We start from the raw sequence: 23932 nt of genomic DNA, 5'->3' as shown, positions 1-23932 counted from the left end.
TTGCTTTATACATAAAAAAAACGCTGTCCATTATGAAGTAATGGCTGAACACTGCTATGTTGTCCATCTACCAACTTCTTTTTGTCAGATGTAGAACTTTCGTAAATGGCGTTGTTTATAGGCCTCCCGCTGGGTCTTTGGTTGAATTTTTGCGTCAATTTGAAACATTGCTTGATTCTACCGTCACTGAAAATGCCTGTGGTAATTTTGGGTGACTTTAACATTGATTTATTGCAACCTGGTAACACATCAGTTAATAAATTTGTCGACCTGTTATCAATGTATGGCTTTTCAAATAATATTGCTCTGTCTACTCGTGTCTCTGCATCCAGTGAAACCTTGATTGATTTGTGTCTTACTAACCATGATGAAAGTGATGTGCAAGGGGGCGTGCTTGTAAATGCAATCAGTGATCATTTACCTTTGTTCTTCATTCCTAAGGGCATCTTTCCACAGGTTAACACAGAACACTCGACAAAAAGTATGCGGGTGATAACTGACCGCGCCATAGATAATTTCCGTCAATATATCGCATCTGTGAACTGGAATGAAATTTTAGATAAAAGAAATCTGATTCAAACCTTGTATACAACAGTTTTCTCGAGCAAATGATTGAAATTTACGAACATTGGTTTCTGATGGTAACTGTTAAAGTTTAAGAAAGCGAGAAAAGCCTCGATTACCTACGACTTTGTCAAGATAATCAAAGCAGGAGATAAGCTTTCCGGCAACTTGGTGAAATATAAGGACACAGAAATTTTTAGCAATATAAAAGTCAGGAACAGGCTAAATACCGACATAAAAAAGTCACATGTTGATTACTACGCTAAGAAATTTACGGACATTCTCTATGACCATAAAAAGCTTGCGAACTCTAAAGGACCCATTGCGGTACGGAAAAAAACAGCATTCCCCAGGAACTTATGTAAAGCGATAATGTGATAAGCGGTAAATCCCTCGCTGAAGTATTCAATCAGCAGTTCTTCTGATTTGGCTCCTTTGACTCGGAAGTTAGCAACAACATTAAGTACTGTATTAACACCAGTTTGCCAAGTAATATGTATCTTCATCCTGTTAACACATATTAATAACAATTCAAAGAAAAGCACCTCTTGTGGTTATGAGGGTATTAAAGTGGCATCAATTAAAGCAGTCGTGGATTTATTATGCAATGTTGTTTGTGTCATAACAAACGTGTTTTCTACAGGTACATTTCCGGATAACATGAAAATTGCTAGGATCGTCGTCTTGCATAAAGGTGGCGCAACTGATTGCATAACTAATTACGGGCCGCTATCCATACTTCCAGTTTTTTTCTAAAATTATTGAGAAAGCCTTAAATTCTGGAATAACTGGACACATGCCAAAGCATGACCTTATATCCCCGAATCAGTATTGCTTTCACAGGGGTAAATCCACTGAATCTGCGTTACTTGAAATAGGTGATAAAATTTTTCCAATATAGAAAACCAACAATACACAATGGGCTTATTTTTAGACTATACTAAAGCATTTGATTCAATTAAACATGGCACATTTTTCTAAATTACCCTTTTATGGAATCAGAGGCATTGCACTAGACTTACTGTGAAGCTATCTATCACACCGCTCACAATTTGTGGAAATCAACAGCGTAAAATCAGATTTAGCAGACTTGAGGTACGGCGTCCCTCAGGGTTCTATTTTAGGTCCTACGATTTTTTTGCGTTATATCAATGATATCGTGGCAATACCAGAAACACCCGATATTGTAGCAGAACAGATAGTTGGGCGATTTGGTATGAATTTATAATGGCGGCCCTGACGAGAGTTGTCTTGACGGCTTTTGGTACTGACTCCCATATGCAGTCAATACAAAACCCAGGCTTTCACTGGATGACAAAAACATTTCGCCCACCTGCTGTGTACTGGTTGCAGAAAACCTATACCACTTTATTTCTGTCGAAGTTCGTCTCTGCGGGATATACAGAGGGTGCGCACTACTTAATAAACGCTAGTTATATTAAGCCCAAGCACCTGTGCTTCTAAGCATGAGGTCGCGGTATCGAAACCTGGCCACGGCGGCCGCATTTCTATGGGGGCTAAATGCGAAAACACCCGTATAATTAGGTTTAGGTGTATGTTAAAGAACCCCAGATGGTCCAAAATTGCGGAGTTCCCCCCCTACGGCATGCCTCATAATCAGATCGTGGTTTTGGCCCTTGAAATCCCATAATTTATTCTGAGCCCTAGTTGGCTCATGCGAACCAGGTGCACCAGGTACGGATTATAGTCCGGAAAACGCGGTAGTCCTTAGCGGCTTGAAAGGCATCTGTCCTATGAAGCATGTTGTGCTTGTACTATAAGACCTCTTCGTGCTCGAGATAAAAAAAACGCACATAGATGTGAGAATAAAAAAAGACTAAGTAAGACCATGATATACCCGACGCGCCTACCAACTTGCCCCTAAAACTTCCTGGAAGAGTCTGCAATGGCTTTATCTTCGGCATTCTCTTGAATGTTGCTTTCTACCAAGTATAGCGGGAAAGCGGCGAGGACTACTATCACCATGGCGCCGATAAAGTGGCGCCTAAATCTAAGCACATGGGGGTTTTCGCATTTCGCCCACTTTGAATTGTGGCCGCCATGGCTGGGATTCGATCCCGCGATCTCGTGCTTAGCAGCCCAACAACATTGTCACTAAGCAACTGCGGCGGGTGCCAAACCATCAGATGTTACGAAATGGAAAGAAGTAGAGTGGTGCCGAGTCCTATTTTAAAAAGATTTTGAGATACATTTGCGGGAACTGGGGCATTTTCCTAATAGAGAACCAAGGAGGAGGGACAACGCGTTTAAGTAGACGCTGTTATTGTCACAGGCACAAAATTGGTTTGATTTTGTAGGCGAATCATTTTCACATTTTATAAAAGAAGTGAGTGCAAAGCTACGCAGTCAACATAGTTTACGAAGCGCGCATACTGTGCTGTGTACAGAATATATATCCACATCACCCATAGTGGGCCGACAAGCCCACACTGCCGTGGTAGTGGTCGTAAACCAGTAGCCACGAAGTTCCATATTATAACATCAGATAAGTAGCCAGTGACTGAACAAGTTCGAAGTTGCAAAAGCTGCCTACTCTTGCCATCTCGCGGAAATTGTCATCATGCTCGGATGGAACCAATCACATGTGATCAAAGCCATCTGGTGCGTGTATTTCCGTTGTACGTTCATAATTTTCGCGGTTCACGCGACATTTCAGCTCTGTTCCTGTAGAATATACAATTGTTCGAAATCCAACACCTCATTGTGCTTTCGCTGTATGCATCTAAGTCACGTCCTCTCCTGCTGTTGCACTAATTTAACAAGAAAAGCATGAAGGAGGAAGTATGGTCTGTAAGCGAACTAGCAAGACATCAAGTACATGCTTCCTTTACCTGTCCAGCTCGCCACTGGATGCCTGTCGGATGGAGTAGCGCGACTTGTTCTTTGCAGCGCCCGGGCTTGATGAGATGCCCATGGACGAGTCCCGACCTTCTGACCTGCAGTGTGCAACATTGAAGCTCGACAGATTGCAATATAAAAACGTAAGCAGCGTTCCGGCATAAGCGTTATCGATTTGTATTTGTTCGCATTAGTACAGACATCGGTTGCTTAAGAGTGAAACACCAGAATTTAATTATTATATTACTTGAACGAACTCAAGTATACACAATAAAACTTAAAATTTGAATACTGAATACTTTTAGATATAACGTGGTATCAATAACCACAAAAATGGGTATTAATTTACTAAGCACCTGAAAATGTTGTGCGATTTTGGTTTAAGCGAAGCTGAGAAGGTTCCATGAATCTCTGACAGCGCGTATGTGCCTACCATCCGCCCTTAAATCACCAGTGATGCTGGTACGCTGACCTTGCCATAGGGATCGTGAAAATACAAGGTATACTGCGAAGAAGGCACACACACAACACCGCAGTAGCCCATTGGATTAGCCGTAGTCCTGCTGAAGTCGACGTCGCGGGTTCGTTCCCGGATTGGCAGTCACCTTACAATACGGGTGGAATGCAAAAATGCTTGTGCACCATGCATTGAGTGCACGTTAAGAAGCCGAAGTTCCATAAATGTACAGGAAACCCCCGATATGGCGTGCCTCATAATCAGATACGGCTTTTGGCATGTATAACCCCAGAAATAAAATTTTTGAGAAGGCGCACGAATGCTTGATGTTCGCGTAAAGTCCATGAAACATGAAGATTTCGAGAATAATTAGGATAACTTAATCGCCATATTTGATTTCTTTCCTCTGTCCTGATGTTCTTCATTTCCTTGACAGCCTTGTTATCCGTATTCATCTCCATCTGCTTCTGCACCTGATGACAAAGAATCTTTTATCCTCCCCGACTTCTGTTGTCATCCCTCCGTGGATGGCACGGAATAACGCTATGAATAAAATCTGCTAGTTGCCTCTCAGTCCTTTGTAATAAAAAAAGTTTCTAGGATCTTTAGTTGCCTGGTAGTTTTGGTAACAAGATACGGGCCGGATAATGGGGACCTTGAATCAACGCACTTTTTTCAACACGATCATGTCTCGAGCATTTCTGTGTGTACTCGTGTAAGAACCGCACTCCCACTTTTGAACGCAAAAGTATTCCAGAAAATTTCAAAGCGTCCCGCCGGAAAGCGAAGTTCCGTTGCCGCTAAATGAGGCTAGCTGCTTTTCTGTCGAGTCCGTGTTGAAAACATGGTTTGAAGTGTTGTGGTATGCCGCCGCGGCTACCTTTTTATTGTTTACTTTGACAATGTTTTATGTTTTAATCGTGCTTTGCGAGAGCTTCGTGCGGCTTATGAGCTCTTAGGAGGTAGTGCATTTCGAGACTATTTTCGCTTGCATTGTCTCTCGTGGAAGTTTTCACCAGAACGCGCTCCTTGGTGGGGTGGGTTCTGAGGTTGCATGGTTCCATGTGTCAAGGACAGTCTCAAATAGGATCCTGGCACATCGTTTATCAAATATGCATTTATTTATTGATTCATTTCTTTATTTATTTACAATACTGCCAGTCTCATACCGAGACCATAGAAGGTGGGCATATGATTACACATAGAATGCATGTTTTATATAGCGAGCAGGCTACGAGCAGGTAGTCACTATTAAACGGAAGTCAAGGCCACCATAAGTAGTCGCCCGTTAACATATCTTAACACCGGATGAACGTTAACACCTGATGAACCATAAATGTTAACTCCCGCTCATTTCTTGCATGGTCGGAGGCTCACTTTCCCAGTTTTAAAGCGCTCGACGTTGAACTCACTACGCATATTGAGGCGCTTGAAACGTGGATTCAACGGCAAGAACATCAAGACAGCTTCTGGAGGCAATGGCATGAAGAGCATTTGATTTTGTTCAGAAACGGTCATTAAAGACGCAATATGACTCCAACGCAAACAAATAAGGACGAATGACGTGGTTAGTATACAAGATGGATATGTACGATAAGTCTAATGGAAGCTTGGAAAAGTAATAGTGACATTTCCTGGTGCGGACGGGGCGGTTTGTGCCTGTCGTTCGATATTAACAAACGGCCAGGTAGTCTCGCGACCAGTGCAGCCTTTGTGCTCTGTAGAAATGTTCCAAGCACATGTCGCACTGGCAGTGATGAAACGCATGTTTCAAGTATTGTGATAGTATCTTTACCAGGGAGAAGCGGGCTAGTTGGTGGTCGATATTGGAATGCATTCTGTAACCGCGCAAACGACAACGGACGAAGAACCTGTCCTGTGTGTTTCCTTCTTCGTCCGTTGTCGTTTGCGCGGTTACACAAAGTGATAGCATCGTCTGCTACACTGGGCGACGCATAGACGCCAACGAGAAAGTGGCTGGTACATCGTCTCTGCTTTGTTGGAAGAGATTATTGTCAGATACGTGGCATTTTCCCTCTGAGAAGGGAGCCATGCTTGGGTTAGCGACGTCAAGAAAGATGTGCCGGAATCTGAGGTGTTTTAGTGCGGCGCTATGTCATTTGCGCATCTCTCACCCTCTGCTACAGGTGCGGAAACAGTAAGATTGTTTACCGGGTCATCATCGGCCAATTCGTGTGAAGGCCCCACCCAGCCAAGATTCAAGAAAAAAAGTGTGACCCTTACACGAGTATATACGGTACATCTGGTATCTTCGGCCTATGTCATTCGGCAAAGCTCCATTTATTAGCGTGATGGTATCTGCCTCATTACTATGTAGTGAGTAGCCTTTGCTGGAATGTAACCTTGTCTAAATCCCATAGTTCCTTATCGGCTGGAAGCCACAGAGATCTTTCAAAAGCGGCGAATTCTAATCCTGCAATGTAGGTACGGCTCTAATGTGAAACAGCCGCGTCTAACGCGGCGCATTTCTAGTCGCCTTTGATGTCAATGTAGAGCCAAGATGTTTTACACACTTTCCTCTTTGGTGTTGTTCGTTCTTCCAGCAAGAACCCTGCCGAAGAAAACAATCATTTGGCAAAAGAAGCCACATTTTTCGATATTAATTTTCAGTCTTGCTTGACTGAGAGCTTCAAGGACTGCCGACTTCCGATAAGATGATCACGTGGTAATCTCTTATCTCTACTACACGATAAAATAATCAACGTAGACTTGGGGAACTTGCCTCTGCAATCTTTTAGAACCAAATTTATTCTTTTTAACCAGGCGCCATAATTTTCCCACACGAGTAGTAGCAGCCTGTTGTATTCGTATATGCCAGGCGATGCAACAAATGCTTTGAACTTCTTCTTCGTTTCTTTATTTTTAATGGCACCTGCTAGTAATCTTTACACAGTTCTGTTCTTCAGAATTATCACAGACGCCAGACTCTTCGACTGTTGTGTCTATGCGGGGCATTGGGAAAGGGAAGGGTACCATTTGCTTGTTAATAAATCGTGTTCCTTGGTTACAATCGTTATTGGTCAAGCAAATGGTGAAGTTGATAGCCTAATATTACCATAGTTGAGCATTTCTTGAAGCTCTTGTCAAACCGATAACTTTTTCTCTTGACATGCTGTACGGCCTTTTCTTCACAACGGACGCATCTCTCAACTCAAGTTGAACTTCTATAGAAGTTGTAGGTGGTGGATATGTGGCGACACATATTAGTTTTGTAAAGCTAGATGCCACACCTTCAGAACATGACACGGTTGTTCATGTTTTCTCGAGGATTGTTCTATTCCTGCTTGTTTATCCGCAACGATCACGTCAATCCTCAATATATTATTCCTTAAAGGGCCCCTGAAACGGTTCGGACAAATTTTGTAGACGCGTAGGGTACAGCTTAAGTAGAACATTCGCACCACAATTTGAGTGAAGCGTTACGTATTAATGCAGCTACAAGCGATTAGAAGTTACCCTCCTCCCCATCCACGCTTTTCCTCCTCAACTCGTTCGCCGAGCGAGCGGGGCTACGCTCCGCCTTCACTGGTCCTGCGTCACGATGCGACGTCACATCGTCCACTTCCGGTTGTTGTGGAGCCCGCCCCCGCCCGCGCGAGACCTCTCCGCTAGCGGCTTGGCTGTCGACCCCAAGCGAGAGCTATCGAAGCAGCGTGCGCTGCGAGCATTCTGTCGTAGCGCCGAACGTGTCTGGTATTCCGTTAACCACAGGCAAGCTGGTCATTTCGGCAAATCACTGGAGGCATAAACTCAAGCTGATGAAGGAACTTTGACGTAGACGTACGTGAGCGGCCTGATCGGTCTACACGGTCCAGACACTTGTTGGCGCAGCGCTTAACCAGTCAAACAAAGCGCTAATATTGCTCTAACCAAGTGTAAAACATTTTAAACATTTATAAAAACAACGTGTCGATAATTACACTCCTGCGAAAAATACACACCAGCAGCAAAGAAGAATACGCTTCGTTGCTGCTACTGTGTATGGTTGCGCTCTATGCCACCAGGTGGCTGCACCGTGCAGACCATTCACATTTGCCCTTCTGCTCATCTCGGCTCATCCCGTTACGGCACAGTCAAGCGGCCAGACCCTGTCCCCTTGCGCTTACGTTTGCCCTAGTACGGGACTCGCGAAACGCTGTTGCGTTAGTAATCTTCCGGTGTAAAGTGACGGCCACAAACGCGCAAATCCTGGCGCCGATAGGATAGCGGTAGTCCGATGCGCAGCAGCCAGTTCGCTCGTACGCTGCCTTGCAGAGGGACACGATGTCGCAGCTTGACATATTGCCAGTCGCTACGTTTGGAGTCCACAAGGCAACAAAGTCAAATCATAGTGCTCGCGAAAAGACTGAGACCAACTGTGACCGCGGAGCTCTCGTCAAAATGGAGTACGTTGTAACACAAGCAGACGACACTTGCTGTGTGCCGGAAGTGCTTAATGTACTGAAAAATTGTTCTTGTGCATTCTCTTTACGCTACTTTCTTATCATAAAAACAAATTAACTAACATTCCAACTATTACGAAGATCATTTGTTTACCATAAAGTTGGAAAAATTATCGATCACGCGCCCTGGTCAGCCAATCGGATAGCTCGCCCCACTGACGTCATATGGGTGATTTTGGTCATATGGGTAGGGGCGGCTTAAAATTCCGCCGAGCAGTGCGCTGCGATCGGCAGCGATGTGCATTTTTAAAACCTTATAATAAATTACACGCTTTACGCAGAGCACTTAGATGTGTCAATTAATGATCAGAAGGACCTACTCTAACGACTCAGTACGTTTGTAGAAAATCGTCAAAAGCGTTTCAGGGTCCCTTTAAATGCTGCATGTCTGGTCGTGATACGAGATCAAACTAAAAAAGAGCTCCTGACCTGACCTTATACTGTACTGACAATATTGTACATTGAATACAGTGCCTATATTCTCAGCACTAGGAATATTCAGAATAACGACATATAAGTTAACTTTAAACAGACGAGAATGTTCGAGTAGCCGTTTCTCTAATGGGACCGCTCAAAATATTGTCTAGTGGGCACGGGGGCAACGCATGGGCAATGTGCTCAAACAAGTTTCCGATTTTTCCAGTGGAGCTGTTAGAACCGCGCTGGGTTTCTCTTGACGTTCGCAGGGTATAAAAGTAGCATCGCGTGCATGAAAAAAAAAAGACGGCGAGCTGGGCGAGACAGAATTGAGAGAGAGTGAAAGCACAGTATGAAAAAAAAACATGCGCAGCTTCGCAGCTTGGGCCACTGGTGCAAGGCTGGAGTCAACAGCGCAGCTTGTGATCACCTAGACTTTACGTGGCTTGCCTAAGTTGTTTGTAGGTTTTGCGCGGTTATAATAGGTTTTGCTAAGTTGTTGGTAGGCTTGGCTAAGTCGTTTCTAGGTTTTGCGAGGTTATGGTAGGTTTCGCTGAGCTGTTTCTAGGTTTTGCGAGGTATTCTAGGTTTTGCTAAGTTGTTGTGTCGGCGGGCTTGACGCTTGAAGTTTTCAAGCAGTCGCCGACCGGGATCGCTTTTTCGGTGGCGTAGAGTGTTCAGGCGCCGACTTTCGCTTTCTTGGACTGAAACTCGGCATCCTCGACTCGGCGTCGCGTCTTCTCAGCTGTCGCTTCGGCATGGTGCTCTGGATCAGCTCGGCGGCGACGCGTCGCTTCTCGCTTGGCAGTATGGCGCTCTTCCTGGTAAGCCGCTTCTTCGGGCGTTCTGACTTTCTTCGGTCTTCCCATGGCAGCAGCACATACGCATTGAGTAGAGGAGGCGAGAGGTGTGTCGCCGTGCCGACTATTCCGAGTTTTTACTCGCCTGTGACGTCACGACTCCGCTCTACGCGCATGGGGTGCGAGGAGGCTACGTGGCTCGGTGCTCTCGCAGGTGGTTGCTAGGCAACGCAATACGGCGCGCAGCTGGGCTGAGTTTTCTGGCAAAGCTCCACGGCGAAACTATAAGCTTAAACAGCTCCGCTGTTAATGGACGACCGCACGCCAAGTTTCATCCTAGACGCCAGCGCTCGTTTCTCCCCTGGCGGAACGATTTCATCTCCAAGGGGTGTAGGTTTCCGCCGTCGCTTCCCTTAGCAGTCGCGCCCGCGTTCAGTTCGCGCTGCGCGCTAAAACGTCTCTTGTTTGCGACGGCGCCTCTTCGGATGACCGGAAATTATTATTGTGTTGTTGACTGTCACGGCAGCAATGTAAACACGAAAGGGTTGATGCCACCATTGAAATTCTGCCGACTCACAAGAAAATGGTACGAAAAAAGCAGACGACAGATATCGATTACTGCGGTGCGCCGAGCGAAGTAAACAATTTGCAAACGAAGCGAGCTCGTTCATTGATCACTCCTGAGTGTTCGCCCGTTTTTATATGTAACCCACATGAATTTAATAATTACTTGGTACAAAATGCTTTTATTCATATAAAAATTTTAAGTTGTTCAACGAGCGCTTGTCCTGTCTTCTTTCTCGTGTTTCGTTTGTGTGTGCGCTGCCCAACTACGGAAACTACTTCTGTTGTATGCGCTAGCAGTGGCCGAAGTTCACGGGTGCCGAGAAATTGAATATGTGCACGATGCATTCAACATGACCGGAGTTCATTCCCGCTTCACCACTGCGCCGATCGATCGAGTTACTGGACGATACACGTCCGCGTCTTGGTCGCGCCGGCATTGCTGAAGCAGAAATTATTACTAATACTTTCAAGTTCTCTCTCTTGAGCACTGTTAAAAAATGGCCAAGCTGTCTACATTGCGGCCTATATTCCATATTGTAGGGGACGTACTAGCTAAAGTTGTGTGCGCATGTCGTACGTACTTGTGCTATGCAGCGACATATTTTGTTTATTTCCGCACAGTGTCGATGGAATTCCGTTGTCGCCATCAGAGACAACAAGGATTTGTGACAAACATATTGTGAGAAACTGCAAAAATGACTTTAGCTCGTATGTGACGCATCGTACGTGCTGACTGTTTTTCCGGCGGCACATACGATGTCTTTTCCAATTACCTGCTCAGCGTCACTTAAATGGTTAAGCAAACAAGAGACGTTGCCCCTTTCGCCGCATTGCAGCCATAAAAATAATCGTCAAGCGTACCGATCTTCTTAAAGGCAAACAGAAGCGTGTACAGTCTGTTTCACACTTAGGGGAAAACTCGGAACGTATTGCATCGCGATCACGGAGTAAGGCATTTAGGAGGTGAAAATCCCGTCAGCGCGAGCGAGCGCGGGCGACTAGAGAAGGTCGCAACTGTTGTACGCGCCGACGGCGCGGTATACAGTGGCGGCGTCATGCGGCGCGTCGTAGAAGCCACAGCTAAAGAAAAAAAATGCAGCGCCCGGGCAGGCGGCTCCGGCCATAGAGTTTCTCACTACATTACCTAGAGGGAAATCTGGCGTTGCTGCGCTGTGGTATGCATGGGAATGCCGGTATATTGTGGATTCGGATTGGCATCGTTCTCGTAGAGACAGGACACCTTGAAGACGCGCTTGGCAAGTACCGTTTCGTCTGTCACAATGATTCATTTTCTACTAGAACAGCACGTGAAAAGCTGTTTTAGCTTTATTATTACGCGGAAACATGTTTTGTTTAACTATGAGAACTTGTTATAGCGTGTACGATTATATGTTAAGTAAAAAGTATCAGCGGGCCGCTAAAGTTGGAGGACAGACGACAAGGTTCGCGCTCGCTTTGAAACAGTTGGTCGTCTGTTCTTGCTTTTCTTCACTTGGTCATGCATTGTGGGTGAGTAAAGATGTAATATGGGGGTATGGAAACATTTTAAGAAGATTTTACTTTGAGAACGCGTTATTTGCGTAGCCACATCCACGTTTTAGACGAAGCCTCTTACAACACCAGCCAACACGAGCCTCGCAGACACATATACCGTCATTCCCATGGCGGCACGGTGCCCCCTTAAGAAACTCCCATAGACGGTGGCGCCAGATTTCCCTCTAGGTGTTATAGTGAGAAACTCTATGGCTCCGGCGCGCTCTCAAAGGCGGTAATTTCTTTCCAGGCCGCCAGGCGCCGCCAGCGCGATAACGGCTTCACGGGCTTGTGACCTTTTCTAATCGCCGCAAACAGCGGAGTTTCCACTCCTAAATGTTTCTTGCTCCGTGATCGCGATGGGGCAAGCAAATTCGTGGGCGGCAGCAGCTCGAGCAGGCGCAGACGCTCGAGGGGCGGAGTCTTGGTCTGCGTCGTCTGCTACGGCGGCGCGCGCGGGCCGCATTGTCGGGAAGCGTGCTACTGTCAGGGGCAGTGCATCGATTTCATCGGTGCTGCGGGAACTGAGCTGATATTCTTTACAAAACGTTGTGCGTCGCCAAATTCTGAGCCTTCATTGGCGATAATGGAGTTCCACAAACTTCTTCTGACAGCATGCTTAGTTTGTTCTTTCGAAAGGCCGGGGTACTGAGCGCGTGCACGTATATTTCTTCACTGTGTGTGCTACCGTGATGAGCAGCGACAAAACGCACCAAGATGTGCGCGCAACGTGCTCAGTTTTTGACTCGAAAGGAAAACAAAGCACACAACAATGATAACTAAGGGGGTCGAACACGATGAAACAAACGGATACGATTAAAGGAATGTTTTAGGTTAAGACAATGAGCTGGAAGTGATTTTTCTCGACAATCATTCACTACACCAGACAAGACCCTGCCCGCCGGCGAGGAATTGGAGACGTCACGCTCGGAACTTCAGTTAGTATCTATCTCTTCATGCCCCCAGCGGCAGCGATGCCAGCGCTCATCCTGGAAGGCAGTGAAGTGTAGAATGACTTGATCAGGGATGTGTTCTTTCGCAGCTGCAAAGCGAAACGCGGCAGAACAACGTGCGTAGTGTACTGTGTTCTACTTTAGTCTTTAGATTCGTCCTGTTGCTCTTCCTTCCCTCTTTCCTCTCTTCTTTCCTATCAAGCTTCCATATCTGTGTTGCTGTCACCTCTCTTCAGAAGAGTAGGCAGGCGTTGTGCCCCTTCCGGTGGCAGTTGCCAGCCTGCTCCTCGCTTTCCCTTTCCTGTTAACTGTGTATATGTGTTCAAAACAAATAATAACAATAACAAATTCGCAGCACGTCTCCGTCGCTGACGATGGTGGATCGAAGCCTATCCTCGGGCGACTAATAGAGTGGATGGTGCGGCAGCGATACTTTCAACGAACCCCAGACATCTTAAATGATGTTGGCGCCCGGGGATCGAGGCGGCCACTCCAAGAGAGTGACTGCGCGCTCTTCCAGCAGTTCTTGCACAACACGAGCAGTGTGGATCGGCGACCTATCGCGTCGCCTTCGAGAAACTGGCCGTCAAGAATGTATGGAATCAGTACGTCGTCTATGACGGCCCTGCACCGATGAACTTCCCTTCGAGGCGTATCAGTCAGTGGGCGTCGCACAACGCTTAGTAAAGAATACCGGCTCATTTCACGCAATAACGATGAGATCGGCGCCCTGCAACTGACAGTAGAACGTTTCCCGACAATGCGGGAAGCGCGCCGCCGTAGCAGACGACGCCGTTTAAGATCCCGCCCCTCGAGCACCTGCGCGAACTCCTGCAGCCGACTGACTGAAGCGCTCGCCGCATCGCGATGTAATGCGCTCCGAGTTTCCCCTAAATGTGAAACAAGACTGTGAATCGCCCTTCGAATGAAATGTCCACGCGCACACACGTAGGCACACTCCGCACGCGGCACAAAACGTGCCCAAACACGCTCAGAGCAGGACGCAATCAAGGCGGTGCGAACCAAAAGTGGGAGAGGGGTACCACCCACTAATGGAATTTTGCTTCGCATGCGGCAGTCTCAACGCCGGCGCAGCAGCGCTGCTCTCGGTGCCGTTCTTGTCCATAGCATCGCGCAGCATAGCGACGCAGCGAGGGTGAGTGGAGCCGTGCGGGAAAGAAGGAGCGGCGCGACGGGCACAGAGGTGGTGGAACATCAGTGCTCCATAGAGTAACATAGTATACGACAAGAGCGGACACTCCCAATACACTCTTAGGCAAAGTTACAGCCTTTGGCTTGCCCCTTCTGGCACACAACGATAATCGTTATCTGCCTTGATGCGTTTCCTTTCTTTAACGCTGTGAGCCCGGTACTTTCCAATAACGAACGGCACGCGCGTTATCAGCATAGAACAGTTTACACCCTTTGGAGTGCCCCTTCTGATAACGCGCGTGCCGTTCGTTACTGGAAAGTTCCGGGCTCGCCGCGTTAAAGAAAGGAAACGCATCAAGGCAGATAACGATTATCGTTGTGTGGCAGAAGGGGCAAGCCAAAGAGTGTAACTTTGCCTAAGAGTGTAGGAGCCTGCGGCCGACTTTAGTGTTCCTGTATATGCTCCCGCAGGGAGCACAGTTGCGCATACCTTTTCCGGCGCCGCTCGCACCGCTATTGGCCGAGCGCGAAAAATGACGTCAAATGATCCGCGCCGCTGCGAAGCCAACTTCACGGGTGCATCGCCAACTCATGCGAATTTGTCGTTTCCGTCAGTGCCATCGCCATTGCAATCAGCGGACCGTCGATCGTGCGTTGAGAGGAGCAGCTGCGGGTTTCAGGTACGGTATTCGACGATGTGAAGTCAAGGACATTGGTGAAGTGATACGAAACACATCGTACTGGCACTTGTATTCCAGTATGACGGGGTGCGGCGCACCACACTGCACAAACCGCACGGAAGTCAGCCATAGGAGTAAATGCTTCAGCCAAGCAAACTAGCTGGAGACACACTGATACTATAGGGAGAGTGTTGTTGCTAACAAGTCTGGGCTTCTTGAGTTTGAATGCACCCTTCAGAGTTTAAAATTGAAATGCCAAATTGCCAAATATGTACCTCTCTCGTCAACCGCAATTTCTGAAGAGCTAGGACATCGTTGCAGAAAGCACACAAGGGAACAAGGATAAAACGGGTGCTAAGTTGGCATATGCATATTTAGCTCTCGAGCTGTGATAATTGTAATATATTACTTCTCCGTGTGAAGTTTTGAGAACAGTAAAATTGATTCTAGTCAATTTATTGTCTTGAAGTGCACAGGCTTATTTATTTTGTTAACTAATTGCTGCCATAAAAGCTAAGCCGCAACTGTATGTGTGCTAGCTTGTGAGCATCATGTATCGGCCAGTGGAACAAAAACTTGCCGTTCATTTAAACACGCTAGAAATCTACGTTGTGCTTTAGTGAATGCTGTTTCCTGTGGGCGGAAGTGGAGTGAATGCACTGTTCAATGACGTAAAATTTCCTTGCCTCTGATGCGATAGGTCACAAAGCTTTGTAACCTGGCTTTTTGGCCAAAAGCTGCTTCAGTGATTTCATTGATTTGATACAGTGTCTTCAACTACTGGCTTTTTTCCGAGTGGTAAGAGATCAAGAAAAATGTGTTGTCAGATTACAGTCTGCACTGTGTGAATAATTACTCTGCAAGTTTGCGATCTTGATGTGATTAGTGCAATAAAAATAACCTACTCTTAATAGCTTGTTGCCTTTCCAGTTTCTTTGAATTCTGCCCCCAAGGTTCCAAGAACCAGCACATTTGGCCTGCTGCCAGCAGCCGTTCATGCATTCCCTTGTATGAAATAAATTTGGTCTAGAAGCTCTTGCATCTTGAATCTTTTTCTACTTGCAGATTTGCTGCTACTATATAGCTGATTAGTCTGCGGTATGAATGAATCGTAAAAGCAAGCTTTGCTTAAAATGTGCTCATGTGAACATTTGAAATGCGCTTAAATCTGTGTCTGCACCGCATGTATCGAAAACGTGCAGCTGTTGTGAACGATGGTTAGTGATAAATGACGCTCTGTTAACGGTCACTGACATAACTCCAGGCACGATAGCTCTCTTGGCGACGGTCATTAATCGGCTGGTTTCGGCAGCCAAAATGCGCTAAGTGTCCACCTTACGTGTGTGAAGTTTTAAACACTCTTTAAAACATTTCTTGCTTTCTGACAGTGATAAGACAACTTCATATGCATGCTGAAAATCATTGCACCGCGTTTTGTGGAAACGTACTGCGCGTTTGCGAGCGAACTTTGGAGCTGTTCGAGCCACGGGAGTATTTTATTTTGGGGAATGGAAGGCGGTCCTAGCCCCTATTTGTACGTTCATGTGCGTGTTTGTATATGCGTGTTTACATAGGTACATACAAAGTTTCGGTTGGTTGGAAGCCCACCCCCTACGACTGCACGAATGACTCGTTCGAGCGCAGTCTGTATTAAGAAGTGCCCTTTGCTAAGCGCCTGCGAACAGTTGGCGCTTGTAGCTCGCGACCACTAGAGAAAAAGGCGGAACACCGCGCGGCATTTGGCTCCTGCGCGCACGAGGAGTGGCTTCGCTGCAGAGCTGGATCACGACGGCGTACCTATGCGCAACTCTGCTCCCTGCGGGAGCATATACAGGAACACTAGCCGACTTTGGCCCTCAGCGCACCAAGCGGAATCGGCGAAATGCACCAGCTTCCAAGACAGTCGCGCACGCTGCCGAATCTCGGAGGCTGCAATTTCAGTTTCGTTTCTTTTTTTTTTTGGGGGGGGGGGGGCCTATACCTTTGCTTAAATCGAGTGATTTCATGCAGGCGCTTGTGCCGCTGTTTATATGTTGTGACGACGAGCGCGCAAAGGTGTTTCACTCATGTTAGTTTCATTTAAATTCATATTTGCTGCTTCAAGCTTTAACTTAGCGCAACATTCATGCGAACTGTTGAGGAAGTAGAACTTTTTCGTTTATGATATTGTGCGTCTAGTAACTCACGCCAAAAGGTGTATCCTAAATAAGTGTGCCGTGTTCCTTAAATATAAATGAACTTGCTGCGCAGTCAAGAACACGAAAATAGCAGACAACAATTTATTGCAGCAAGATTGTAAGAGGCAGATACATAAAACGGGAAGAAACAGCGAAATCTAAGTAATACGGGTGTCACACGGCGCACTTTTAACCGCGATCAAGCCCAATTCGATTTGAATTTCTCAGTCACGATTTCTTCTTTTGCGCAAGCTGCGCGATGGCGCCAATATTAGTCGCGAATTTCAATCCGGATCGGACTTGTTCGCGATCGAAAGTGGTCGTGTGACACCGGTAAATGGAGAATAGTCGGAAACGAATGGCGTGATGGCAATAACTTTGCACGAGCAAAACACATAGAAGACGTGTTGCAACTATCCAGATAATGAAAAAGAAAACTGCAAATAGACGACAGGAATTAATTTGCTTAAAATGGGATTGTTTTAGAAGGGAAAAATATGACGTTTTTTTCTTGTACTTCTGCGAAGGAGGGTGAATTAGGACAGCAAAATTATCGAAATGGTAGCGTGCCGAAATAAAATGGCTGCAAAAATAATTGAGCACGCACCAACATCTTCATCTTGAATGTGTAAGCCAGTGTGCCGTCATTACAGAGCTGCAATTAAGCATTTTGTGTTGGCGGTCTTCACCTGCTGTCTTCGAAGCCTTGCAATCGTCCTCTGATACTTGGAATTTTGCACTTGAGTATGCGTGATGTCCTTTGCCTGTGCAGTGTATTTTCAGCAAATGGTGGAGATTCCTGCAATACGCAGAATGACAGACAGAAAGTAAGCAATACTGGAGGCTTCAAAGCTATTGAATGTAGACGCTACGTGCCTTCGTATAAGCAATATTGGTGCCTGCAAAGCTTTATAATGGAGATGCTGCGTTCGTTTATGCAATGCGCATTTTATTTAATTTTTTGGTTAAGGAAGCGCTGGTTATAAAGACTAGGAAACAAAGAACTTTCTACGGTAACGACTCCATACACAATTAAGAAATGAAAACACGTATTCTCGGCCCCTATGCAGAACAGCTAACAACTCTCGAGCGCACATAGCCTTCTATAGAGGTTCGGAGAGAGCGCATTATTGCCATACTGCAAATATTGCACGTGTACCGCTTTAGAAATAACTACATTTCTTTTGCAGAAGGAGAGCATACTTTTTCAGCAGTCGCCGCGCGTATCATAAAGCTCTCTGCCCCGAACGGCATGTGTTCATAGGCCACATTTCTTAACGAACCATTTTATTTTATTTTCTAACTTCGTCATTGTATCGAACGTGCATCGCAGCTCGGACGCTGCCGCATCGTTGTTATCGACAGCATCACCGCTCATTGCTGCGCATAAAAACAAGAACACGAAATGAAAGTCAGCGTAGCAAATGGGTGGCAGCTGTTCATGGCTGCAAGGCCGCCGTCATTCGTTCGTGCGGCTAACAGTGACATAACGAAATGCGAAGAGAATAAGTCGCTAACAACGCGCAAAGGAACTTGCTGTGGCCTTACCATGAAACGGCGACGAAGCAGACGCTGTCAGAAAAACCCAACAACGATGCTCAGGTGCATTTTACAGAAAGAGCCCGGCGGAGCGGTCTGACAAGGCTTCGCACATGTTGGGCTGTGCCCAGTGGTCGTGCCGCCTGTCAAGCTGCTAGCCGCAACCGCAGCCACAGCCGGATTTTTCTTGATGGGCTCTGCCACCTAGCGGAATCGGCGAAGCTCCATAGCTTGGCCGCGAAACGGCTCGAGTGTCCGCTCTTGTCGTATACTAAGTTACTCTACGAGTGCTCTCCGACATTCTCTCCGATAAAAACCTGCGCGCTCGCTCCGGGGGATTTCTAGAAGCTACCAGGTACACGGCGTCGGAGCTAGCATGCGTCGGAGCTAAAGCACGGCAGTTGCCGCCGCCTCACGTCGGTGCAGCGTGTGGCCAATCGCTTCTGTGGCGGATGGGGCCTCAAATGGCGCGCCGTCCCAACCGCAACCCGCTGCCCCCCTGAGGACGAAGCCTTGGATTTTTCTGAAGCCTTAAGTTCCCCCAGCTGCGCTGGTTTCTTGTGCTCGCTATAGCAGAACCACTTATGATTATGTGTGCACTTTGGCACTACATTACTGGCCTTCCCGCAGCCTCACTGGTCTCTGGTGTTTGCGATAGCAGAGCCCCGCCCAATTTTTCTGCAGGCGCTTCTCATGTGCGCTTCCTTCGACGGGAGCGCACGGAGCGTGCGCCTGACTCATCAGGCTGCTGCCGAATTGGAACCTCGCCCACGGATAATTGACAATCTCGACGCCAGGACCCACGGTGGAACAACGCCGTAGGAAGACCGTACAAAGCAAGCACCCTTGCTGGCAACATCCAGTGGGCACAGCGGCAACGCATGGGCGATGGGCTCAAACGAGTTTCTGCATAGAACATGTGCCAGCCACTTGTGACCCTCATGTGGTTAGCGAAACGTGACTGCGACCAGAAATACAATATTGTGAGTTACTTGCAGGTGTTAAGATAATACGGAATGATAGAGAAACTAGAGGAGCAGGAGTTGCAATGACAATAGAGTAAAATATTGAATGTGTAGGGATGAACGGTATCCCTAGTCACGAGAGCGCTTGGTGCCAAAGCAATCAAATTCGGAGGTAATTTAGTAATAATAGGAGCAATAGATCCCCTAGCGCATCGATTGAATACATAGAGGTCATGCAACACTACTTAGAACAACGGAAGGCGCGAAACCAGTGGTTAATATTTGCGGGGATTTTAACTTGCCGGGGGTTGACTGGAACTCGACTACCATGGATTTGCTGGAACGAGCTGACTGTGCCATGCTGCTCGACAGTGCTTTCGCTAACTATTTAACACAGGTGTTACAGGAAAGGGCCCGAAAAATGGGAACAGTGCAGTCCATATTGGACTTAGTATTTCTTGAAAGACGGTTTGAAAATTATCAAGATGGCATATCAGACCATCAACTTGTATTTGTGCGAATCCAAACCAACGTTCCCGCAACAAATGTTAAAGAATGTATTGCGCACGTCGCCAATGTTTCTAAAGCTGACGACACAAGCTTCATTGATTATTTGTCGTTTTCATCTGGACAGTCTGAGCTCAGAGGATGACATGATCGCGTTGTAAGCAACATTCAAAAGCATTATCTCGCACTGTGTAAACTCATTCGTACCACTAAGGAAAAAAAAAGAAATACGCGTAATCGCTGTATAATGCCAGAGATTTTTCTTCGGAAGTGAAAAATAGGAAGAAGAAAGAAAGTAAAATATTGTGAAAAGATATGTAACCTATCGTCACAGCTGCGAATAACGCTTAAGCAAGCAAAAAAAGAAATATTACGAGGAAACACGAACTTCATGGTATCTTCTCGGCAAAAGTTATGGCATCACTTATCGCAAACCACTCAAAGTTAATATAGCATTGTTGTTAATGCCGAAATCATAACCGAGAGTTCGAAAATTGCGTTCTACCATAATAAGTTCTTCCAGTCTGACAGTTCAAATGTTTCTAACTGTACTACTCAAACTACAGTATCATCATTTTCACACGTGCCAGATATTCCAGAAGTACAAATTAGCTATAAAGAAATACTATCGCTACTACTAAACAATAAAGAACAGATATCTTTGGATCTGGATGGAATTTCAAATGCCTTTTTTGCGAAGATACGCTAAATGGGTTGCTCAATACTTGGAAATTATCGGTAATGCACCATTGCAACGAAAACTGGTTCCAGTCGACTGGCTTGTTGGAAGAGTTATCCCGATACACAAAACCGGAGGCACACACAGAATATTAAAAATTATCCACCTATTTCTTTAAGTTGCGTCTGCTGCAAACTTCTCGAATATCTAACATGGAAAGCAATATATGAGTACCTAGAAAATACGAAAGCACTATATTCGAACCAAGATGGCTTCCGGTAAGAACTGCCAACTGTCACGCAGTTCATTGAAATCATCCGCGGCTTTTCAACAGCAATAGATAACGATAAACAGGTTGATGCAATTTGCCTTGATTTCTCAAAAGATTTTGATAAGGTTCCTCATAGCAAAATAATTATAAAATTGAAACAGCTTAGAATAAATACCAATATAGTTGAATTAATCAGGTCATATCTATCACGTAGGAAACAGTACGTGGACATAAACGGCTGCCAGTGCGTTCGTTTATTTGTAACTTAAGGCGTCTCTCTAGGTTCTGTCCTTGGACCGGTATTATTTTTGGCTTAAAGATATTTGTGCTGACGTTAATGAAAACGTTACTCTACGACTGTTCGCCGACGACTGTTTAGCTTATTGAGGAATATATAACCACAATGATCAAAACATGCTCAGCGACGCGCTGGCGCCGATTGAAAAATGGTGTGAAACTTGGAAAACGCAAGTAAAGACAGAAAAAAAACTTGTTTTACGTCTTACAAACAAGGTTAAGCACGTCCTAAATTTTGATTATCAACTAATTTCCACTGTACTTGCTACTGCTAACAAATGTAAATATTTAGCAGTAACAATATCTGAAGACCACAACTGGACTGATCATATCGCAAATATTTGCTCTGCCACTGTAAAAAGGCTGTTCTTACGTCACAAATTAAAGCTCGATCCGGCCCCCGTAAAGTTAACAGCATATTTACCAATAGTAAGGCTTACACTGCAATATCCAACGATCATATGGGACCCTTACCAAAAGGATTAGTTCATAAAATTGAGCGGTCGCGAAAAGAGGCGGCTAGACTTATTCTCTTAAAGTACTCCCGTGCTGATTCCGTAAAAGACATGCTGCAAGAATTAAATTTATCCCCTCCCTCTTGGAACGCCGTCACGTAGCCAGAATGAATTTCTTGTTTTCGCTTTCTGAAAATATATTTAACGTGGATACCTAATTGTACGACAGTCCAGAGCCCACCACCGCAAGGAACTTTTTAGTCTCTCAACCTCGTGTGAACACATACTCATACAACCTTTTCCCTAGAACTGTAAAAGACTTAAATACTTTACCGTTTGCAATATATAATCCTCAAACTGTAGAACATTTTGAAACCAACATAAATCAATCCTCATGGTCTAACTTATCCAATGCAAGTTTAGATTGTAGAATTGTGATGTATAATTTTGTAATGTATATTATGTAACATGTATTATGTAAGTTGTAGGCTGTAGCATCGTAATACATTTTTCGGCTATACATTGGTACTCTATTTATGTAATGATTGCTTTTATATCAAATTTATACCCCACCCCTGCAACGGCCCAATCGGCCAACAGCACTTGCAAGAAAATGTAACCACGGGTCTGTAGTCTTTCAATAGGAAAGCGTATACTACAGCAGAAAGCACTTCATTGAAGTTCCTTGTTGTCCCGGTAATTGCAGAGCATATTACACAATTAGAGGCTGGATAACGGGGCTGCTTAATAAAGTAACAGCTATAATATAGTTACTTTGTACGTTTTCTAAGATGTGACCATAGTTTGGCATACGCACTCGTTTCACCTTCCTTAGCCCATCTTTAAATAAAATGCGCTTGAATTGTTCGTTGGTTTTAATGGACGGCTAAGTATACTACGCATATGGGATAATTCATCAATGTATAGTGGAAACACTGTTATGTCTTTATTTTGCATTTAGGCTGATGGGCCTTATTACCTTCACTCTTTCTTTTAGTGTAGCAACTGGCATTTTAGGCTGATGGAGACGTTTGTATGAATATGTTCCTTCTGCTCAGTGATTTCATTTACTTGCCGGCAATCGTTCGCACTTGCTCGTCTTTTGGTGCTTTTACAGAGGAAAGTCGTATTCGACGAGCAACTACACCGAACGTTTCCGCGCTGGCTTGTCAATGTAACGTTCACCCAGAGCGTCACAGCCCTCGCCTGCGCACGGAATATTGCGTATAGGATGCCTGGCAGTGCGAAGGATAATTTAAGCCATATGCGAGACTTTGCCTCTTGTTCGGCAACTGCCGTTTGTGCAAAAGTGGCTGCCACGCTCTGGTTGGCTTAGCCAGACGGTTAGGCTTAAGAATGCCGCCACAGACGCACTGGATAAAGCAAAAAAACTTAGAGTGACACAAACTAAGATCAAGTATCAGAGCATTGGAGAAAGTGAGCCGGACGTGGTAGCCCCGGTGGCTATGGCGTTGCGCTGCTCAACTCGATGTCGTGGGTTTGAGTCGGACCATGGCGGCCGCATTTCAAGGAAGGCAAATTGCAGAAGTGCAGGTGTACTACTCGTGTACTATAATGTAGGCGAATTTTAAAGTGACTCAATGGTCAAAGTTTACATGGAGTCACCCACTACGGCAGGTATTAAAAGAAGGTTATCGTTTGGACACATAAAAGTCCAGAATTAAATTTTTAAGGAGGTGGTTGCGTGTTAGATGCCCAAATAAGTGCGACAGAAGTGGACTGCGTGTGGGTCTTCCAACACGAAAAGAACTACTTCTCCATTGCGGCAATGGTAGTAAGAAGGGAAAAGTCACAATAACGGCGTCTAATTAAGGGGCTATTCTCAAACGTTTTCAACATCTCTTGAACTTTTTATGTTTGCTACAATCACGGCGCCATTTTGGAAAAAGTTGCACATACTGTCCTAATATCTCTCTAGAAGCTTTAGGCGCTTCTATGTAGAGAAAATTCAGGTAAATAACATAGTAATCGGGGTTCCGTAACGAAAGAGTTTCCATCGCAACTACAAGAATTACAAGCAATGTAACACGGCGCTTCAAGTACATCCGCGTAATAATTAAAAACAAGTTTGGTAAAAGCATGACTTCGCAATTAGATAGCCGCGATAATAATTAAAATAGCAGTAAGCACTTAAATAATCTCGCGTGGCCGCTTCTGTAAAATATTGGCCCTTGATAGCAGGTTTCTAACTGAACAGTGCACCACGTCGTCCACAAAACATCTATAATCTCATAGCAGTTTCAGACATATATTAGAAATCTATTCAGTTCCCTGTGTGCCACGCATTGATGGCCCAGCACAGTGCTTCATAATATTTATAAGGATTTCGGCATGATGCCTCTCATGCAGTGGGCTTTCTCGCTTAGACCGTAACATCACTTCGCCCATAGAAGAGGAAAGTGAGATGGCTACAGACATGGCAGAATGAACACAGTAAGTACTCTCACCGCGATCTTTCAGACTGCGGCTGCTGTGAGCTGGTAGAAGGGCCTTCTCCGGATGCCCTGACCCGTAGTGTTACGGGCGATGGAAAAGACAGACCTTTGGCATCTTGTGCCGAAGCAGCACCCGCGTCA

The 23932-nt window shown here is 45.6% G+C and overlaps 1 protein-coding gene across 1 annotated transcript in view; it reads right to left on the bottom strand.

Annotated features, from left to right (window-relative positions):
* The window catches only part of LOC142584121 (uncharacterized), a 30257-nt gene extending 6325 nt beyond the window's left edge, over nt 1–23932 (bottom strand). The window contains exons 1-2 of the mRNA XM_075694298.1: nt 23804–23932; nt 3417–3521 (exon numbers count right to left, since the gene is read on the bottom strand). Coding sequence (XP_075550413.1) covers nt 3417–3499 — 83 coding nt within the window. The 5' untranslated portion in view covers nt 3500–3521; nt 23804–23932. The remainder of the gene's footprint in view (nt 1–3416; nt 3522–23803) is intronic.

Source organism: Dermacentor variabilis, chromosome 6, assembly GCF_050947875.1.
Source record: "Dermacentor variabilis isolate Ectoservices chromosome 6, ASM5094787v1, whole genome shotgun sequence".
NCBI classification, from domain to species: Eukaryota; Metazoa; Arthropoda; class Arachnida; order Ixodida; family Ixodidae; genus Dermacentor; species Dermacentor variabilis.
This window is presented reverse-complemented; position numbering and strand designations above follow the sequence as displayed.